The sequence below is a fragment of the Calidris pugnax genome, unplaced genomic scaffold (assembly GCF_001431845.1).
Source record: "Calidris pugnax isolate Ruff unplaced genomic scaffold, ASM143184v1 scaffold335, whole genome shotgun sequence".
In the NCBI taxonomy this organism is placed as follows: domain Eukaryota; kingdom Metazoa; phylum Chordata; class Aves; order Charadriiformes; family Scolopacidae; genus Calidris; species Calidris pugnax.
The window spans coordinates 1,650,311-1,663,454 of NW_015091148.1; the positions used below are offsets into that span (position 1 = coordinate 1,650,311).

A 13,144-nucleotide genomic window follows, 5' to 3' on the forward strand; every position below is an offset into this window, starting at 1 on the left:
AGGTGATGGGGGGGTGGGGGGGTGGAGGGCAACAAACTGGCTGTGGCTACCTTGCCCCTGGGCTGAGCAAGCCACAGAGCCACCGCCAGCACCGGGGTGACAGCGAGGACAGAGGGGAGCCAGCCCCACCACCCTGGGGCTGGGTGCTGGGCTGGGGGGGACACACACACCATCCCATCCCACCCCAAAATGCTCCTCTTCCAGCTGCTGTGGCCCCCCCACCCTGCTGGGTACCCCAGTACCACCACCCTGCCCGTGACAAGCTGCTTCTGTGGACATGGCATCACGGTGCACGGAGGGTCCTGACTCCCCAAAACCTCCCGGGAGGGGTCAGGCAGCCCCCACCCTGGGTAAACGGAGCCCCTCGGAGCCCCCGTGCCCAGCCCATGGCTCTGCAGAGCCCACCTCCCTCCCAAAAACGCTCTTGGTGTCCCTCAGGGTGAGGGGACCAACGCTGGGGCTCAGCCCTGTCCATCGGGGCTGGGGGACAAATGACTCTGGCTTCACACCACCCTTGTAACGAGTTTGCCGTTCTCAGCACAAAGCCATGTCCCCGTTCCCAGCAGCCAGCTATGGAAATCACCACGGAGGGGGGGGTGAGAGCCCCTCCTGCACCCCAACAGCCGGGTCCCCGCGCCCCCAGCCCTACTCAAGGCGAAGGGAGACACCGAGAGTCCCCAAAAAGCAGCACCCGCAGGGTCTCCCCTGCCCAGCACCCACACCCCGGCCACATAGAAGCCAGAGGGGGAGATGCCGTGGCCGTGGCCAACCTGTGGCTTGTCCCAGTTGCCAGGAGGGCTGGTGGGGCTGGTGTTAGAGATAGAGTACCTGCTGCTGGCCCTGGATCCGCATGTACTCCATCCGCTGCTTTATGTGCTTGCTTTTGTCGGGGCTGCCCTGCTGGCTCTGCTTCAGCCGGGACGCCGGGTTCACCACCTTCATGGCTGGGATGGAAACGCCACCGCTCTGCCGGGGACACAGAATTGGGGTGGGGAGGGGAGAAAGGGGTTAAAACCAGCCGTGAAAACCCCCACCGGCACCCTCAACACCGGAGCTGTGCCGAGCCCCTGTGGTACCACCGTGGGGGGCAAACCCAGGCAAGGAGGAGGCCACCAGCTCCACGTGCCAAAGGAGCCCTCACCGGGCAGCCCCTTGGCCAACTCAGAAACCAGCCGGGACCCCCCGACAGCCAGCGCTGCCACACAAACAGGGAGTCGGGGGCAGACACTGGGAGACGGGGGGCAGGGGGGGGAGCACCCCCCTGCCAGGGCAGGGAAGGGGGACACGGCCAAGAGAAAGGAAAAGAGGCGACGGCAGAAGCAGAATCCAGGTGGAAACGGCGGCAGAGGGAATACAGAGGATTTTATTAACTAGGATGGAGATACAGAGACTGGCGAGAGGGGCAGCGAGGGGAGCGGTGCCTCCCCACACCTCCCCCGGCACCGCAGGTCCCTAAAGCTGGGGGTCACAGCTCCTGGGGTACCCCAGACCCTCTCCCCCCTGCCTCCTGCCTGGCCTGGAGTGGCTGATGCTGGTGGGGAAACTGGCAGGGATAAGAAACTGCTGCCCCATCGCACCCCCGACGGGAGAGGCTGGTAAATCAGTGCAGACCCAGTCCCCCTCCACCACCCACGGAGGGGACACGGGGACTCCTGGAGCCCACAGCACAAGGTAAACCCAATTCCTGCCCACACCACACCTTCCCCAGAGACCCAGCGTCCCCAGGAACCAGCAGGCACTGGGTCCCATCCTTTGCAACCAACTCGCAGCATCCTCCAAAGGTGGGACGGGACCTGCCCTTTTTCCCCCGCCATAATCGGCCATAAATCCATCCCGCAGCTCCCCTCCTTAGTTTGCCAGGCTCTGGGGGTGCAGGGGGGGGAACCCACAACGGGAGAAATTACAGCTACACCCACTCCATGGCCCACTCGCCCGGCGAGAGCCCCGCGACGAGGATGGGGCCCTCACTGAGACCCGGGGCTGCGATAATTACTGCAAATGAAAAAAAGGAGATTTATTCCCCAGCGCTGCCTGTTAATAAAGGAGCAGGCTGACGTCGGGGTGGCTGAGGGCCTTTCCCCCCCCCACTCCTCCCCTTCTTTTCCCAGCTATTCAGCTGCCGTGGATTCCAGCAGAAACCAATTTGGATGGCTTCGGGGAGCCCGCGCTGTGATTTAATTAGGAGAAGCAGCTGCTGCTTTGCAGCCACGCTCAGCCTGCGCTTCGTTAGAGGGGTTCTTATGCCAAATGGCACGGGGAGGAGGAGCAACATGTCCTCACCCAACGTGCCCAGCCCTCAGGATGCTCCTCGGTGGTCCCATGGGATGCTCCTCGCCAGCCCCACACGTGGCTTGGCTTTGAGGTGACCTGCTCCTGGGGATGCTCCTCACCAGCCCCACAGGATCCTCCTCGCCAGCCCCACACGTGGCTTGGCTTTGAGGTGACCTCCTCCTGGGGATGCTCCTCGCCAGCCCCACAGGGTGCTCCTCACCAGCCCCACGGGATGCTCCTCGCCAGCCCCACACATGGCTTGGCTTTGAGGTGACCTGCTCCTTGGGATGCTCCTCGCCGGCCCCACGACCCACCAAGCAGCGTGCTCAGCCCCCCAGAAACTGCTGGGGCAGATGATGCCAGGGTCTAACCCGGTGCAAGGGATGGGCACCAGGCAGCAGCGGCACCAGCGAGGGGCAGAAGGCAGCCCCCCCTGCCCCCCTGCCGTGCCGGCCCCACGACCCACCGAGCAGCGTGCTCAGCCCCCCAGAAACTGCTGGGGCAGATGATGCCAGGGTCTAACCCGGTGCAAGGGATGGGCACCAGGCAGCAGCGGCACCAGCGAGGGGCAGAAGGCAGCCCCCCCTGCCCCCCTGCTGCCGGTGCTTCCCAAACCCCCATCCCAGTGATGGGGGGTGTGGGGGAGAAAAAGGAGGTTGGTTTTCCACCTCGGCTCTGCCTGGAGGTAGAGTCACAGAGAGGGAGCAGGTAGAGGTGGAGGAAGAGAGACATCAGAGTGAATCCGGGGCAGAGCACGGCAAGAGGGATAAGAGAAAATAAACCTGGGGCGTGTCGAGGGGGAGCTGCGGCTTGGGGAGCAGAGCTGGCTTGCTCTTGCTTGGAGATGGGCTCTCAGGAGCATCCTTTTTGGCCTGACTGAGGTCCAGGACAGTCCCATCATCACAGCTACCGTGTCTGAGATCTCCCAGAGCTTCCCTGGTCTTCTCACCAGCATCCTTGGATCCCGCTTGTCCTAGTAGCTCTTTCGGGAACACAAATTCAGCCGAGGGGTGGCTGCTGATCTCACTGATGGTTATTTCCAGCTCACGGATGGTTTCTTCCAGGCTGTCCAGTCTCTGGTACGTGCCTTCACAGATCTCCTTGCTGCGTGGAGTCATGGAGTCGCGAGGGGACAACTGCCCTTTGCCGAGCCCCTCTGCCACCTTCCCCCCGCTGTCCTCCGCAATGCCTTCATCCCTGGCAGCCCTGGCAAGGTCACCCTGGCCTGGAGATGCCACACTGTGGTCTGGCTTTGAGGTGACCTGCTCCTGGGGATGCTCAGCCTGGGACTGTCCCCTTCCCCGCGGGGCTGGACCCCTTCCCAGCAAAGACCTGGGACTTGGCACTGGGCAAACTGGGGTGGGCGAGCTGCTCTCCCTCCGCGCTTGTTGGCAAACCCCAGAAGAGTCTCCAGGAGGGAGAGACGCCTCCCCCACGCTCTGCCCGGCTCCTCCTCGGGGGTCCCCAGCACCAGGAAGCCGTGGGGTGGCACTGGTGGAGGGGAGCATCATCTCACCAACGCCAGGACCCCTTGGCTCCCCCCGGGGACGCGGAGGCTGTGGGGCCGGGGGACCTCGGTGAGAAGTCTTGCTGCTGCCTTCTTGCCCGCTGGCAGCGTTCAGAGCAGCGTCCCCTCCTTCTCCCCCCACGGGGCAGCTCCTTTTCTGCTTTGAGAAAGCTGGGACCTTGCTGGATGATAAAGGGAACCTCCAAGTCTCTCCTGCTGCACGGGCACGGCCCCGAGGTGGGCTGTTAGGGGGCTGTGGGGCTGAGCCTGGGGGGTACCCAGCCGCTGACAGAGACTTTTTGGGGCTGCCAGGAGACACGTGGCATTTCCTTCCCCTCTCGGGTGTGAGCTCCCCTCCTGTTGGGTCCCTGTGCTCCGAGCACCCCTTTTCCACCCACACCTCCGCTTCGGCGTCGGGGGACGGCGGTTCGGACACCCACTCGGTGAGGACAATCTGCGGGAGGGAGAAAGCCCTGCTCCCCGGGGCGGCCAGGGCCAGCGGCTCCTAGGTAGAGAATTCAGACAGATTAAGAGCCGGGGGTGAGGAGAGCGGTGGGGGGATGCGAGGAGCTGCCGGGGAGCCCTACGTGTCCACACACCCCGTTCCTGGAGCCTCCGGGCACCAGGACGCTGCAGGGAGGTGTTGGGCCAGGAAGGGAGATGCTCAGCTCCCTCCTGCCCAGCCCTGACATCCCATCGGTACCCACTGCACAGACAGGGCAACCTTAAGGCAACCTGGCTCTGGAAGATTTTGGCAATAATTTGCCTGAAGTCTTTAGGAAAAAAAGAGCTGGTGCTGCTGCACCTCCCGAATGCCTTTGGAAACCCAACTGACACAGTCCAGCTGGGATTTCTCCCATACTGGGGTAAACTGGCACAGCACTGGGGCAAGAGTGGGCTGCTCGGCCCCACAGGACACCGCTGCTCCCAGCAGAGCAGGGGATGAGCCATGGCAAAGGAGCTGCCAAAGGGGCCCCAGAACTTTAAAACCCTGAGTAGCAAGAAGTCACCTGGAAAACGCCGTCCTTCCTCCAACGGAAGAGGAGGGAAGGTGAGCGGGAGGGATGCTCTGGCAGAAGAGGTGGGCTGGGATTTCTCCCATACTGGGGTGAACTGGCACAGCACTGGGGCAGGAGTGGGCTGCTCAGCCCCACAGGACACCGCTGCTCCCAGCGGAGCAGGGGATGAGCCATCACAAAGGAGCTGCCAAAGGGGCACCAGAACTTTAAAACCCTGAGTAGCAAGAAGTCACCTGGAAAACGCCGTCCTTCCTCCAACGGAAGAGGAGGGAAGGTGAGCGGGAGGGATGCTCTGGCAGAAGAGGTGCCCCCTTGGTTATGCCACGCTGTTGGGTGGCCCAGGAGGGGCAGGGGGGACATGTGTCCTGCCTCAGCATGTCTCACTCGTGCCCCAGCCCTGGGGGTCTGAGTAGCACCAGGGTAGAGAGGGGGTGAGACACAAGTGCTGGGATGGCTACGGAGCTCTGGGTCCAGAGCTGGACCCATCTGCAGGGACAGGAGATGCTCCTCTGGGACAGCCAGGCTGGATTCAGCCCTGGGGCTGGGTCTCCCAGGAGAGGGAAGGGACCCAGTGGGACCCCTGCAATGTACCCAGACCCCCACCAGCAGCTGGGCTGCCCTGGATGAGGCAGAGCTCCCCCCACTCAATGCTTTCCAATGAGGGGCTCAATGGCACCCTCTGCCCCTCTGCTCCTCCACCCCAGCCATCTCCTGCTCCATCCCATCCCCTCTCTGGGCACCTTCCTTTCCTCCTTCTCCCTCCATCCCGGAGTCCAGGGCAGGATGGAAGGCAGGAGAGCTGGGAAAGAGCCAGGTTGTGCCCCCTCAGCCTCCAGGAGGGGTGATGGGACCAAGTGTGTCCCAGTAGCCACCAACCCCTGTCCAGCCCCTCACCTTCCGCCCGCATCATGCACATGGAGCAGGGTCTCACATGCATCGCCCACCACGGTCCCCTCCCAGTGACACCAGTGAGAGCAGCCAGCCCTCCCCATGCCCTGCCCGGTGCGGTGCTGGAGGGGTCCCTTCCTTCCTCCCATCCTCCTGCCTGAAGGATCTGACCCTCCTGGAAGCCACAGTAGCCCCGGGTGGCTGAGAGGTGGGTTAGTGCTGGGTCTTGTGCCGTGTCAGTGCCGGACGCGCGGCGGCGGTGAGGGAGGGAGTGGAGAGAAGCCATTAGTTTGTTAAACCGGAGAGAGAAGCAGAAGTGAGTGGAGAAGAAGTGGGGAAAGGAGGTGGTTAAAGTGCAGCCCGTCAGCAGGAGAAGGGATCGTCGCTCGGGGGCGAGCCGTTACCTTCCATCCTTCGGCTGCAACGCAGGCTCCGTTGGGCCACAAGGCTGCGTGCCCAGGGGAGAGCGGGTCGTAACGGAGCTTGGGAAGGAAAGGGGAGGCAGAGCTTCTCTGAAACACCTGGGGAGTCAAACACGGGGGGGGGGTTGGAGGAGGGAGGCTTGGGGGTAACGACGACGCAGCCCGTGCCTGCAGGGATGCTTGCCAGGGCCAGCCAGGACCAGGATCGGGCAATTGTTGGCAGGGAGGAAAATATTGGCTGTTCTCAGCAGCTGTGGAGGCATCTCCGTCTCTCTGCTGCCGGCAGGATCGCCAGGCCCCCCACCTGCAGCATCAGTGGTACCCCCATCTGCAGCATCAGTGGTACCCCATTTGCAGCATCAGTGGTTCCCCCACCTGCAGCATCACTGGTCCCCCCATATGCAGCATCACTGGTACCCCATCTGCAGCATCAGTGGTTCCCCCACCTGCAGCATCACTGGTCCCCCCACCTGCAGCATCACTGGTCCCCCCATATGCAGCATCACTGGTACCCCACCTTCAACATCACTGGTACCCCACCTTCAACATCACTGGTCTCCTGGGGGAAAACCAGTGGGAAAGACCATCCACACCCCACTTGGGCACTTTGACTGCAGCAAATAGGGGAGGACATGGAGGGACAGACAGCCTGGGGGGGGGTCAGAGCCTCAGGTGCACAAAACCCAACAAACCTCCAGCTGAAGCTGCGTAGCGTTAAAATCCAAGTGATTTTGGCTTAAAGCCCAATAAAAAGAGATGGTGACCCCGACCCGTTGAGGGGTCCAGGAGGGTGCAACTGCCCCGTGGTGCCCATCCCCGTGGCACCTGGGAGACAGGCGAGGAAACTCAACGCTGTGCTGGTGCTTGGGATGACGTTCCCAGGACCTGGTCCCAAGGTTGTCCCCAGGACAGAGCAGGGTGGCCATCAACCCCCCCAAGTCCCCCCAGTGCGGGTTAAGCTGGGGCATCCCGCAGCCCCTCCCACGCTCACCTCCAGCTCCGCGATGATGCGGTCCTCATCATCATCATCCTTGATGGCGGAGGCGATGATGGGGGGGGTGGAGGCTGGCCTCACCACCTCCGACACCGTCCTTCTCAGCTTCACCTGCGGCTTCTGGGTCTCCAGCTCCTCCGACTCGGCCTTCTGCAAAGGGGGGGAGCAGGGCAGTGAGGGGTGGGGGGGCCACGGGGAGGTGGTCTTGCTGATGGGACCCCCTCCAGTCCAGCCCAGCAGCCCCACTGTGGCTCTTACCTTCATAAAACCGGGCTCCTTCTTGCTGGTGACGATGACTTCGCCACTGCGGGTGGTGGTCAGCCCGTGGGAGGAGGGGAAGCTCCGGCGTGGGGGGGGAGGTGGGGGCGATTTGGAGGGTTTTTCGGTCCGGTACCGCGGCACCGTCAGTTCGTCTGGACACAAAGGACGCTGTGAGGGCAGGAGACTCTCCCTGCCCCCCTCACCCAGCACCCCAAACTCTCCCCGGGCACCCACCTCCCTTTGGGGCACCATTGCTCAGCCCAGCGAGACCCACCGATGACACACAGGATCAGGTCCTCCCCCCACATCCCTGGGATCTGGAGGTGGACCCCTGCCCTCCCCACAACCCTACCTGAGCCCCGGCGGCCGTTGGGGTCCCCTTTGCCCCCCGATTTGGGTGCGTGTTGTGGCTTGGAGGGCTTGTGCTCGGGGGTGGAGGCGGCGCTGCCGCTGCCCGTGCCCTGCTTGTGCTTGGCAGCGAACTCCAGGTCGGGGATGGCCTTCATCAGCTCGGCCTGGGTCTCCTCCAGCAGGCGGTTGATGTCCTTGGCACTGTACTGGGTCAGCGCCGCCCGCTTCTCCTCCCAGTCCCGCTCCGCGGCCTGCGGACACCAGGCAAAGCCTGCTCTAACCTTCATGGACACGGCAAGGAGGTGACCCACCACTGCCCCCCAAGGAGGTGACCCATTGCTGCCCCCCAACCTGCTGTAGAGCCCAGGAGGAGTTGGGGGGGGGGACCAGCACTGCCCTTTCCCCAAGCTGGACACCCCCCAATGTGCTCCCAAGGCTGCCATCACCCACCCTCCAGACACCCCATCGGCTACAAACCCACCAAGGAGGAGGATGAACCCAGTTCCTGTTCCCAGTTTCAGCTGGAGACATAGGGATGGACACTCCAAAGAGTCCCCCCCCAGCTGAGGAACCCATCCCACGTTCTCACCTCCACAGATACAGCTTTGTCTGCACTCTTCTTGCTGGGGGTCTCTGGTCCCGTCTGGGTCTTGGCGGGGACCATCTCCGGAGCTCGGGAAGGGTTATTGCTCTTGGAGGGGTGGGTCTGGGTCTGGGGGGGGCTGTGCCCGAAGCTGGGCATGCCCAGGGTCTCGGTGGCGGCCGTCAGGTGGTGGAGGCTCACTGGGGGGCTGGTGGGCATCTCCAGATCCAGCCCTTTGCTGAAGTCTGTCTCGGGGGCCACCTTCTTGGGGGACTGGCTGAGGTTGCTGGGGGAGGTCCACACGCCCTCGTCCACTTGCCTGCCAGGGACAGAGCGAAGGTGTTGGGTGGCTGCAGGGCACAGGGCGGGGGTTCTGCACCCTCCCCAGGTCACACCACAAAAATCCTGCTCTCCTGCAACGCTGCATTATGCAGCTGAAGGTTTAGGTTCTCCGATGAACCTCTGCTGTGGGGACAGGCTGAGAGAGTTGGGGGGTTCAGCCTGGAGAAGAGAAAGCTCCAGGGAGACCTTAGAGCCCCTTCCAGTCCCTCAAGGGGCTCCAGGAGAGATGGGGAGGGACTCTGGATCAGGGAGGGGAGCCATGGGAGGAGGGGGAGGGTTTGACACTGAAAGAGGGGAGATTGAGATGAGATTTAGGAAGGAATTTTTCCCTCTGAGGGTGGTGAGAGCCTGGCCCAGGTTGCCCAGAGAAGCTGTGGCTGCCCCATCCCTGGAGGGGTTCAAGGGCAGGTTGGAGGGGGCTTGGAGCAACCTGGTGCGGTGGGAGGTGACACTGGGTGGTCTTTAAGGTCCCTTCCAACCCATTCTGTGATTCTATGCTGTCTAGGAAGGGGTTGAAGTTGATGCTACAGCCTCTCCTGGAGGAGCACACGAAGGAGCTCCTCAACCTGGCTGTCCGTTCCCATGAACCTCGAAGGAAATGGGATCTCTCCCAAATCCTGCCCCCTCCGTCAGATCTGCCTGAAAGAGCCCTTTGGATTCAGGAGTTATTAGTGCAGGGAATGACAGGTAGGCAGACTCAGAGGCTGCCTGATCATACAAGCTCATTTCCGTAGAAAATCAGGCTGGCAAGGAGCCCCAGGCGAGCCCGGAGCCGCGTGGCCGAGCCGTAATCCATCCCCAAAGGTCTCCTAATGGGAAGAGGCAGGTGGACTCCTCCAGCTCTGCCGCTGTCCTTAGAGCTTGAAGAAGATTTTTCTCCAGCAGAACGTATTTTTCTGCTCCTCAGGAAAGAGATTTCTCATCGTGACGCGGATTGTCTTTATATCTGGACACACAACCACAATTTTTCCAAGAATAAGGAAAAATCAGGTTAGAAGGAGGGGTTCCCACATGCACACTGGAGAGGACCGAGGGCATCTTTTAGTTCCTTAGCAGAAAAATGAGCCTTTTTTCAAGATCTTTTTTCAACAGAGAGGACACAACACACAGGAGGGGCACAGGGACAACTGAAGGGACCAGGTGTGTCCTCTGAGGTTCTCAAGGGTTTAGAAGATGGCATTATTTGGGGACAAGGAGAGCTGGAGGGCTGTGGGACCGGGCTCGGGGCTCACCTACGGATCTGGGCCAGGGTGTCCGTCACCGTCTTGCAGCGTTTGAGGAGACCATCGAGGCGGTTCGGCTCCTCCTTGAGGAACTTGACGGCTTCCACCTCCACCCGCAGCACCACCCGCATCTTGCTCTGCAGGCTGGGGAACTGGGCTGGGGGTGGGAGAGCAAGGTGGGGGGTCACCATGGTCCCATCGTGCTGGGGACCCCCTCCCGGAGCCCATCTGGCAGTGCCCCATGCCCACCAAAACCACCATGGCCATCATACCCATGGCAAAGGAACCCTGTCCAGATGGACTGGGATAAATTCTGGGGAGGTCCTCCTCCCCGTGCCCATCACCCCCTCTCTGTCCACCAACAGGGACTGGTTTTAGCCCTTCGAGGTGCCCCCTCCACATCTGTGGGCACCAAACACTGCTCGGGAGCTGGGGGCTTGGTACCCCAGACCCTGGGGACTCGGTGGCAGGGATTGAGATGGAGCAGGTTGTCCCTGGTCCCCTGCCCGGGGCTCTGCTCACCATCCCCCCTGCTCAGCATCAGCCTGACCCTTCGGAAAGGCTGCAGGAAAGCAGAGCTGCTCCTACCTCCTGTGTCCCCCCCCAACCTGCCCTCCCCGCGACCCCCCCTCCCCATCCTTTCTTCTTGCAGCCTCAGCAACTGCTGCCAAATCTCCTTTTATCATCAGGGAGAAGTTCTGCCACCTCGAATGGAGGCGCTGGGCATCTCTTGGCCAAGGGCAGGACGGGGACAGGAGGCTGCAGGAGCAGCAAAATGAAGGGCAGCATCCAGGGGGGTGGGCGAGGACCACATCCCCAGCGGGACAGGGACAGGCAGCAGCTCTGAGATGTCCAGGGGACTCAAGGGGACTTTGCAGGACTGATTCAGGCAGGGAGCAGAGCAAACAGGGCTGGCAGGAAGGGAGGGGGGTGCAGCCCTCACCCCCACAGCAGCCCAAAGCCTGAGGGGGACACACAAGGTAAGTGGGATAAACTCTGGGGGGGTCCTGCTTCCTGTGCCCATCACCCCCTCTCTGTCCACCCACAGGCACTGGTTTTAACCCTTCGAGGTGCCCCCTCCACATCTGTGGGCACCAAACACAGCTCGGGAGCTGGGGGCTTGGTACCCCAGACCCTGGGGACTCGGTGGCAGGGATTGAGATGGAGCAGGTTGTCCCTGGTCCCCTGCCCGGGGCTCTGCTCGCCATCCCCCCTGCTCAGCATCAGCCTGACCCTTCGGAAAGGCTGCAGGAAAGCAGAGCTGCTCCTACCTCCTGTGTCCCCCCCCAACCTGCCCTCCCCGCGACCCCCCCTCCCCATCCTTTCTTCTTGCAGCCTCAGCAACTGCTGCCAAATCTCCTTTTATCATCAGGGAGAAGTTCTGCCACCTCGAATGGAGGCGCTGGGCATCTCTTGGCCAAGGGCAGGACGGGGACAGGAGGCTGCAGGAGCAGCAAAATGAAGGGCAGCATCCAGGGGGGTGGGCGAGGACCACATCCCCAGCGGGACAGGGACAGGCAGCAGCTCTGAGATGTCCAGGGGACTCAAGGGGACTTTGCAGGACTGATTCAGGCAGGGAGCAGAGCAAACAGGGCTGGCAGGAAGGGAGGGGGGTGCAGCCCTCACCCCCACAGCAGCCCAAAGCCTGAGGGGGACACACAAGGTGTTGGGGGGACCTGCCCTGGGGACACAGGGGGACGCTCTGGCAGCTGCAAACACCCAAACCCAGAGGCAACGAGCGACTTGGAGCATCCCGTGGGTGAGGATGGAGATGGAGGCTCCACTTGCCACCCAGACCCAGCCACCTCCTCACCCTTGAGGTCCGTCAGCGTTTCCCCCAGCTGCTTGAGCACCACCGCCTTCTCCTCCAGCTCCTGCACAGGGATCAGCCGGTGGTTGTGGGCCAGGTCCTTCTGGATCTTCTCCACCGACTTCTCCAGGTCACTGTGGGATCAGGGAGAAGTTCTGCCACCTCGAATGGAGGCGCTGGGCATCTCTTGGCCAAGGGCAGGACGGGGACAGGAGGCTGCAGGAGCAGCAAAATGAAGGGCAGCATCCAGGGGGGTCTCCGTCAGATCTGCCTGAAAGAGCCCTTTGGATTCAGGAGTTATTAGTGCAGGGAATGACAGGTAGGCAGACTCAGAGGCTGCCTGATCATACAAGCTCATTTCCGTAGAAAATCAGGCTGGCAAGGAGCCCCAGGCGAGCCCGGAGCCGCGTGGCCGAGCCGTAATCCATCCCCAAAGGTCTCCTAATGGGAAGAGGCAGGTGGACTCCTCCAGCTCTGCTGCTGTCCTTAGAGCTTGAAGAAGATTTTTCTCCAGCAGAACGTATTTTTCTGCTCCTCAGGAAAGAGATTTCTCATCGTGACGCGGATTGTCTTTATATCTGGACACACAACCACAATTTTTCCAAGAATAAGGAAAAATCAGGTTAGAAGGAGGGGTTCCCACATGCACACTGGAGAGGACCGAGGGCATCTTTTAGTTCCTTAGCAGAAAAATGAGCCTTTTTTCAACATCTTTTTTCTACAGAGAGGACACTACACACAGGGGGGGCACAGGAACAACTGAAGGGACCAGCTGTGTCCTCTGAGGTTCTCAAGGGTCAGAAGATGGCATTATTTGGGGACAAGGAGAGCTGGAGGGCTGTGGGACCGGGCTCGGGGCTCACCTACGGATCTGGGCCAGGGTGTCCGTCACCGTCTTGCAGCGTTTGAGGAGACCATCGAGGCGGTTCGGCTCCTCCTTGAGGAACTTGACGGCTTCCACCTCCACCCGCAGCACCACCCGCATCTTGCTCTGCAGGCTGGGGAACTGGGCTGGGGGTGGGAGAGCAGGGTGGGGGGTCACCACGGTCCCATCGTGCTGGGGAACCCCTCCCGGAGCCCATCTGGCAGTGCCCCATGCCCACCAAAACCACCATGGCCATCATACCCATGGCAAAGGAACCCTGTCCAGATGGACTGGGATAAATTCTGGGGAGGTCCTCCTCCCCGTGCCCATCACCCCCTCTCTGTCCACCAACAGGGACTGGTTTTAGCCCTTCGAGGTGCCCCCTCCACATCTGTGGGCACCAAACACTGCTCGGGAGCTGGGGGCTTGGTACCCCAGACCCTGGGGACTCGGTGGCAGGGATTGAGATGGAGCAGGTTGTCCCTGGTCCCCTGCCCGGGGCTCTGCTCGCCATCCCCCCTGCTCAGCATCAGCCTGACCCTTCGGAAAGGCTGCAGGAAAGCAGAGCTGCTCCTACCTCCTGTGTCCCCCCCCAACCTGCCCTCCCC

At 62.0% G+C, this 13,144-nt stretch overlaps 1 protein-coding gene across 1 annotated transcript in view; it reads right to left on the minus strand.

Moving 5' to 3' along the window:
• SRCIN1 (SRC kinase signaling inhibitor 1) overlaps positions 1 to 13,144 on the minus strand; it is a 104,045-nt gene that overhangs the window by 2,044 nt on the left and 88,857 nt on the right. The window contains exons 16-24 of the mRNA XM_014958940.1: positions 12,535 to 12,682; positions 11,675 to 11,805; positions 9,871 to 10,018; positions 8,303 to 8,615; positions 7,715 to 7,964; positions 7,360 to 7,514; positions 7,099 to 7,251; positions 6,090 to 6,206; positions 829 to 966 (exon numbers count right to left, since the gene is read on the minus strand). Of these exons, the coding sequence (XP_014814426.1) occupies positions 829 to 966; positions 6,090 to 6,206; positions 7,099 to 7,251; positions 7,360 to 7,514; positions 7,715 to 7,964; positions 8,303 to 8,615; positions 9,871 to 10,018; positions 11,675 to 11,805; positions 12,535 to 12,682 (1,553 nt within the window). The remainder of the gene's footprint in view (positions 1 to 828; positions 967 to 6,089; positions 6,207 to 7,098; positions 7,252 to 7,359; positions 7,515 to 7,714; positions 7,965 to 8,302; positions 8,616 to 9,870; positions 10,019 to 11,674; positions 11,806 to 12,534; positions 12,683 to 13,144) is intronic.